Source organism: Zychaea mexicana, assembly GCF_025766255.1.
Source record: "Zychaea mexicana strain RSA 1403 chromosome Unknown BDB00scaffold_2, whole genome shotgun sequence".
Classification (NCBI taxonomy): domain Eukaryota; kingdom Fungi; phylum Mucoromycota; class Mucoromycetes; order Mucorales; family Lichtheimiaceae; genus Zychaea; species Zychaea mexicana.
The window spans coordinates 544072-552360 of record NW_026516665.1 but is presented as its reverse complement, the minus strand read 5'-3'; the positions used below and the strand labels follow the sequence as shown (position 1 = coordinate 552360).

Sequence of the window (8289 nt, the reverse complement as noted above, 5' to 3'; positions counted from 1 at the left end):
CTGCTCTTTTACTTTATGTCCTGCTCAAACTCATTTACAATTTCTTTCCTTGTGAAGATATTTGCGTGTCGCTTCACCTTGCAATATCCATTTTCTTTCTGACTGTGTTCAATCGTCTTCGCCGCTTCATTTGACAGTTAGGAAAGAACTCATGTTTTGGCGTGCTGTGTCCTTGTTCTTATACAATGCTGACAATGTCAAATGGCTCACATTAGATTCGTAATTACTTTTACTTTGCAATGACTCGATCGATTCCAAACATAATATCTAGGCAACCGTTTGACGCAAGCATAATGGAAAGACCATGTAATACAATGTCAAATTGTTGTGAAACCCGTTGGGTATGTAGCAATATCAGTACTGGGCACATCAGAAAGTTTCTTGCAACAGCAGGAACTCTTTTAGACTTGGAACAAGTTGATCGAGCTTTGTATGCTTAAACTGTCGTTTCTCATAGAATCTGCACGACATGCACTCTACAGCCAAGATCAAATCTTTTGATACCGAATACCGTAATGGTCATACTCATTAGTAAAATTGTTTTACAGACGTTTCAAATGGCTTTCTATCAATGCCTAGATCCACGTGGATGTGCCCATCTGCTTGGGAGATTGCCTGAGATTGAGCTGCCTTTGGAGCGCCGGATATGTTTTCAGGTGGAGGCAGTTCGACACATGTACAGCAACGCTTTTCTTGATTACTTTTTCTCCGTGATCCTGCTTGTCCATACAGTTACGACAAAATTAGCTGCCGTGGCAAACCTTTCACTTGTCGCCCACATATGGCATGGAACATAATAACGGCTGTAATTAGTTGGCCCACGAAAGCTTGGGACGGTACGATATGATGGCTCTCAAGCTTTGGACCACCTTCCGATGTTTTTCGTATAAGGTTACATACTACATATACCAATACAAATCTTAATATCAATGACTAAGTTTCTTCAAAAGAAATAGAAAGCCTTTTTGCTTTGTTTGAGTTCAAATTGAGTTTGTACAGCATCTTACCGTCGCCCTTAGTATTGCACTTTTCCTAATTCACAAATATATTGGCTACCCAGGCCAGTATTGATTGAGCGGTCTGTAAACCTCAAAAGTACGATACATCATTCCTTTGATGGATGATGAGTTGTCAAACTTCTAGAAGACGGTCGTCAACTGCTAGCGCGGGGGGGGGGGGCTCACCAAACGGGCAAGCCTCAGTGGACATGGCCATATCTTGTCCTCGTGTACCAGTGATCTCGTTTGAAAACGTCGCGAAAACGCCAATTGGGACGATATCGCGAGAGTTCATTCCAACGCTGTGAAATGGGTAAAGAGCTCGGATCATCCAATTTTGGGTAAGCCAACCTGGTGCCACAAATTTGAAGCTGAGCGCATGGAAGCAGCAACCAAGCGAGCTGAGCAAACTAGGGAGCGATAACAGCAACAACAGCCTGCAACGGATTTGCAACTTAGGAGTCGTACTGACCACGAATTTGATCGATAAATACGCATATTCGCTTCGGAACGCTGTACCCTGAACAGATGGAATATCAAACTAAGAATTTAATTGTGTCCTGCTCGTTTTGAGTAGTTATGATACAAGCACTCCTTGAACAGGTGTTATGCATGTGATATGGATGGAAATATTGATTACGTACACCTGGCTATTTGGTTTAAACTTGAATCAATACTGCCTATGTATTCTTTCTTTGCTAACTATACCATGAATTTCAAACAGAAGAAGTCGCAGAGTAAATCAGGATGAGCAAGTAAATATTGCAAAAGAATTAAGTGCTGTCTGTACGTCAGTCCTTCATCATCAATGTATTTATGTAATCAGTATACTATCAGGTCTATTATACTGTAAATTTTTGAAGAAGGTGTTCCAGCCATCGAAAAGTTGATTGACGATTTCGGGGAAGATATGTTGGCAGAAGAGGAGTCCGATTTACGTCAGAGACTGCCCGCCTGGTGCCATTAAAAAATGCAGGAACAAGATAATAGTGAGCTTGGGAAGTACCGACAAGAAGACTTTGACCCATAGAGGATAGCTTAATACTGCCTTTACATCGCTGACCCTGATGATGTGAGCATACATGGAATTAGTATAGCCATATCTCGTAGGAGCGATCGAAACTCTTATGCGCTCACCTCCAATGACCCTTGATGAAAAAGTTACCGAGTAGCAAGTACGAGCACACGTTCGGACACAGAATCTTACAGCCCGTAAAATCGCTGGTATACGTACGTACGATCGTAAACGGACTTCTTCCTTACTTTCCAACAAAAACTTCCTACTGCACTTTGGCGGCAGCCTCCTTCATTGTACCGGGCAACTGCCTCCTCAGCGAACCCTTCTTCCTTTTGATCTCAAATCTTGCACATCAAAAGCAGAGCTTGTTACTCTAGTACCAGTATTTACGCATGTTACACCGCTGACTTGAGTGGTAAGCTATATTTGGGCCATACGCTTGTTTTTCTAAATATTTGTTTCCACGATAGTTCCCGTACAGTTATTCGGTACAGATGTCTGGTTCCTTAAGTTTAGAGAAGTGGGACTGCTAGTGATCAAATTCTCGGTCTGAGGTTTTTATTTCATTCGCATTACTCGAATGTTTGTATAAGCAGTAGTCTTGGCGCTATTCTGTTCCCAAACGCCTATGCTTCGAATAGCTGAACAGAATGTAGAAGAGAAAACATCATCTACTCGAGAGTGCCAGTTGATGTTTGTTGAGGATGATGGGGTGGATGTACGAGGGTGGGTGCAAGGACCAAGACAAGACAAAATTCGGATGGTACCTCCCTTGGTTGGTTTGTGCGTTCTATGACAGCGCGCTGCTCTTGCTGGGGTAACCTAGTCATCATTTTCTACCGCCTACGATACTTTAATCAGTTTTTTCCCTGCCATTATCGAGTCGTACACTACTGTGTTTTGCTTAAAGGTGATGCCCTACCTTCCTGCATAGGCACCGCCGCCACCGCCACCCATATGAAGAATACGTCTGCCGCGGAACCCTCCTCGTTGTCTTGCACGTTCTTCCTTGGCAGCTAAAAATAGAAATCGAAAATGTTTGTGTTGCTGTGTCAAACGAGCCGTTTCCTGATCACCTTGGCTACTGCCTTTTATCGTTAATACGTTCCATTACCTTGACGCGCAGCAGCTTCTTCGCGCTCCTCATAGCTCAACACCAATTTCTTGAGTTGCTGCTGCTCCTCGCGTTCCGCTTCTTGTTTTGTTCGCGTGCTGACGGCCAAAATAGAATCAGATGGTACTTCCATCGTACGCGTCTAGATCACACAGAAAAGATTCCAGACCATACATATAAGTACAATCGATCCTTTGATCGTATCAGATATTTTTTCTTCTTTCCTTACCTGTTGTCGATTGCCCTTCTTTGTCAATAATGTGAACGACATCTTATCTTGGCTATTAATGTCCTTCTCTTGAGCAGTTGCGGTACGACGATCTACATCAGAATGACAGTTTAACAAACTCTATTCAAAGAACCGTAGTCCATGTTGTTCCTTTCTTTTCTAAAATACCTTGCGCGCCTCGAAGGTTCATAGGAATAGGTACATCCAGTACAGCAGACTTCTTTTCGAATTTACGGGATTCCATACTCTCGCTCATCATGCGGCTAAATTCACGTTCAAACTCTTCATCATCTTCATTGGATTTTTGCTCTTGCTTTTTCTTGAACACAACCACATCTTCGTCACCATCCACCGTTGCACCTTCTTCGCCGATCTACAAAGCACCATAAAAATTGGGTAACATATCAGTAACCACTTTCACCCATTGAACTAATAGGGAAAATGAGAGCGAGATTGGTATACATCCTCTCTTTAGATAACACAGTACCTCTTCTGTATTTTCCTCATCTTCATCATCCTTATCTGCATCGTCCAGATTATCGTCATCGTCGGCTTCGTCACTGGTCGATTCTTCCTCGCTCTCTTCAAAGCCATCCTCTTGAACTTTGCTACCATCCGATCCCTGGACAGACTTGAGTTGTTCAAGCAACATGCGATCGACGGCCTCGTTGGCTTCTTCGTACGAGCTAATGATGTGCATTTGCGGACGAAGCATCTCCAATGTATCGCTCACCATAAAATCAACATCCATGGGAGGCTTTGCTTTTGTAAAGATATACATCTGCACACGTTGTACGTTAGCATATGATCGAGTCTCGATTTCTCTCTCTTGACAGATATGGATTAAACGGGAGCAATAAAAAAGGCTTATACCTGGAAGAAGATCAAAAAGTGATCCAGTTTACGCTTTGAGCTGCCACGGTCAAAGCACATTCCACAGGTATCCAACAAGGTGCAGCATAAGCGGATACGGAAAAAGTCATTGGGCGCATCCATGGGGCAGAATCGTTCACGCGCAGGCCGGCCAAATTCTATTTACTGTTTTAGACACCACGAGTGATAGAGATGACGGGAAACAAAAACCATGTAAAGCAAAAACATACCATGACCGAGAGTAACGATCGTGTACAGTGTATCGAATATTAAAGGCGAGTCAATCATTCTGTAGTTGTACAGTTCGCCAAGGTATTTCACCACTGCAACTCGTCTTTGATTATGCTTGAAAATATTTTGCTACAATACAAGAAAAGAGTTTGCCTAGTTAGCATGTACTATAAAACACTCAATAAATTTGGTATTGCTTTCGCTTTCAAACCCACCTCCAAGCCAATACGAATCTCTTCTATGACGCTGTCAATAAGCTGCACACCGAAATCAGAATGGTGGCGATGCAATCCACTCGCCAGGATGGCAAGCAAATGAACATTGCTGTACTTGATCTTCCACACCTTTTGAAAGATTTTCAACATCATCCGGAAGATATCCGGGTCTTCCCAATGCAGTTTGCGCAACTGTTTTAGAATTTTGTCGAGCGATTTCTTGTTGAGATCTCCATAAATCAGTTTACGGACATAAAGCTCCATAGGCGATCGTTCCTTTTCCACAATAGCAGTTCTATCAGGAGGATTTGCTTGATAGTATGCATTTTCGATCATCAACATCTGACGATTATCCATGTGCTGCACGTTCTTTTTTCGCATCACAACCTCCAACTATGAAAGAAAGTATCAATTCGATCTATTAGCATTCTTTTCCGCCTTTCTGCTCTTACGAATAGAAGTTACCATGTTGTTCATGCGGACACTGGTTTCGGGTGATTTGAGTAGATAACGGCCACACGTTTCCAGTAAGTTGCAAACAATGTCGATGTTCTGATGTGTAAAGTCATCAAGTGCAATCTTGAATACATGGAAAATGGTATGTGACGGTGTTACTTTGAACTTGGTAAGTTCAGATAGGAACCGAATGTTCTACGGGATTTGCACACCAATGTAAGAGCAGCTCTTTTATTTTTCTTTTGCCAATAGACAGAATTACCGGTACCAACCTTTACTCTAGATTCCAAAAGGTCTTGTGTTTTCTTTCTTTGAAGACCTTTAAATTCGTGATCGAGCTTAAAAAGTAACGAAAAAAAATGTCAGCATTTAGCATGTCTTGCACTTTTTACCTCTACTCAACAAATATTCAAGCTTACAGCTGCAAGCACCGTTTCACTGATATCCGAAAAATATTGACCGAGAATGGCAATGAGACGGGAATAATAAGGCAACAAATCAACCCGTTGCCTAGGAACATTCAACAATGCCTAAGGTTACACAGCATAATAAAGAGCTTTAGCATGATTTTGAGCAGAGAGTATGTTTTTTTCTACTGCAGGCACCATGACCTGCCAACCACTCACCTTCACTAATCTCTTTCGTGCATTTTTTGAATTGAAGTAGCAGAACTCAACTGCAGCACTATCAATCAAGTCCCGATTTCCAAGCGTTGATAAACGAGCAATGAGACCATCCAATTGAGCGAGTTGCGAGGGCATTGAGTTTGCGCCGTTTTCATCGTCCTTATCGGTACTAGTGCTACTGCAGATAAGCCCATCCCAGCAGTTAGAAATTTCATTTTGTTCGTTTGGAATCGTACGCTATATAGATGAAAACAAAACTTACTTGAGTGCCTTATCCACAATGTCCGAAGCATCAACATCCTCGTCGTCCTTTTCATCGTTCTCATCATCGCCCTGAACTGAACCATTCACAACCGATTCTCCTGTTTCACCAACGCCTGGATTTTCGTCACTCGTTGTTTCCTCTTTGTCGTTCTGTTCTGTTCCTTCGCCTAATCCGTCCGTCTTCTTGGAGGGGTTGGATTCAAGAAACACACCGGGTACAAGTACATGTAGATCTGGTAGATCTTCATAGAATTTACGTGCATCCTCATCCTCCCAAATGCCATTTGCCAAAGATTCCTGCATTGATCCAGCAATCAGTAACCATAGATACCTTGCTGACATCTTTCCACTCCTAAGCACTCATTCTTGGTTCTTACTTTAGTATCGGAGAATGCATGGGCTGCACCCGCGCTCACAATAGAGACTCGGGTCACACCTTCTTCTTCGGGAAGCTCTGGCATTTCCAAATCCAATGCATCAGCAAGCCTACAAAAGGGCCATTAGTATCCCTTTTAGCAACCATCTTTTTCTCCAGGTTTTATACTCATCAAAACCACACCCGTCTTGCAGAAATATCTAACTCACGTTTGGGTGTTATTTAAAAGCTTCTCATATGACTTGGAGACCTTTTCATAATCCTGCTTGATTTCATCCGACAGTTCACCTCGAGCAAAGAGAATCTCACGATTACGATGATCCAGCTTTTTTATTTGCTTGTGCTCCTTGACCAAATGCTTTTCAACACTGCGATAGTAGTCCACAAACAGCCCTTTCAACATAGCACGGCTCTCTGGTGTCACCGTCGAATCACTATCAATGTTTGTGATTGTTGCACCCGTAGTTACTGCGGCATCGTCAGGGTTTTCGTTCTGTTGAGTCGCTGCACGTTGCTTGCGCGGGACAATACCAAGGATTTCTTGTCCATAATTTTTTAGGAACGACGCAGCAATAGGCAAGTTGACATTTTGCTCCAGATCACTTGAAAGCTAATATAAACGTGTATTTTGATCAATAACTTCGTATATCAGCACGGCATGTATGTATATACAATTCCACTTACCAATCCTTTTAGGACACGATATACGAAATTGCTCTCAACCTTGCCTTTCTTTTCCTCCTTATCACCGTCTTTCTTTCGTGTCTTGAGTGATGTAGACGAAGATGATCCAACAAATCCGGCGACACCATCTCGTTGCGATTCAACCCCTTCCAAGCTCGTCGACGCCAATGACGGGATTCCATCCTCTACGTTCCGCAGCACACCAGCAAGCCATAGTTCGACGGAGATCCGCAGATACGTGCGTTGTCTCGATATACGCGTCGACTCTTCTTTTTCGCGTTGATCCTGGGCCAACGAAGCCAAGTGTTGTCGAGACGGAATTTGCAGTGCTTTGGCGAGATTGTATGTGAGCAATAGAGTGAACGTTTCAGGGAATCGTTGGTGCAACGCCGATATAACCTATTGTAGCATTTATTTAAAAGGTGTATGTACATGCGCGAGTAAGAAAGTTTTCCATAGTGTCACTGTTTTCCAGAACCCTTTATCTTACCTCAACACAAGCGGCAATATCAGTTGTTGATTTACACTTGAGCATGCCGTCAAGGACAGCACCCACTACTTCAGAAACGTATTTTTCTAAGCTCAATTTCTTGATATCATTGAGTAATTGTTGTGTCGAATCGGCAGCAAGTGAAGTTTTGCATTTCTTAATAAACGTCGTGTTCTTTTTTATATTGCTGTCAAGGTTCTTGTACTGCGAAGCATCTACAATTAAAAAAACAGATCGTCGTCGTTTTTGTCAATAAAGATTCTTTTACCCCTATCGCAAAATACACGTATCGTAGTTCGTTTTCTTTTGCAACAGTAAAATTACCTTTGCCTTTATTCCAAGCGAGAGTGTTCGCTTGTCTTAATTCTACTTTGGCCGGCATATACAACGAAGAAGCAAAAGGCGGACTCTGCAAGCTGTAACTTTTAGTTCTTCTGTGACGTTTTGGGATTCTGCTATGTTTTATAAGCAGAACTTTTAATCCACCGACGTACACTTTATGCTACACTGAGCAATAGAGTGTCAACAGATTCAAACACGCATTTTTCGCAACGATAGCCAAGTGCCCAATATATTACGTGCTTTTCCAGATCATTTGTAACTTTCGCATGTTTTTGTTCAATAAGTTTCGAAGCACTCCAAAAGATAACCGCGGTTCAATAAGATGGTGTATATATTACCTGCGATTTGGCAAGGAACTCGACAGTATAAACTA

At 42.4% G+C, this 8289-nt stretch overlaps 1 protein-coding gene across 1 annotated transcript; it reads right to left on the bottom strand.

Moving 5' to 3' along the window:
• Window positions 1-2534: 2534 nt before the first annotated feature.
• On the bottom strand, window positions 2535-8248 carry BDB00DRAFT_796161 (armadillo-type protein). Its single transcript, XM_053121451.1, has 19 exons — window positions 7899-8248; window positions 7575-7789; window positions 7085-7483; window positions 6610-7010; window positions 6402-6510; window positions 6023-6321; window positions 5761-5938; window positions 5554-5664; window positions 5407-5472; window positions 5144-5329; window positions 4679-5071; window positions 4463-4592; window positions 4233-4390; window positions 3847-4140; window positions 3528-3732; window positions 3360-3451; window positions 3131-3272; window positions 2939-3032; window positions 2535-2859 (listed from the first exon to the last, which is right to left on the bottom strand). Exons 1-19 carry the CDS (start codon window positions 7954-7956, stop codon window positions 2853-2855), a joined length of 3537 nt encoding a protein of 1178 aa, XP_052985546.1. The 5' UTR covers window positions 7957-8248; the 3' UTR covers window positions 2535-2852.
• Between the last annotated feature and the right edge of the window lie 41 nt (window positions 8249-8289).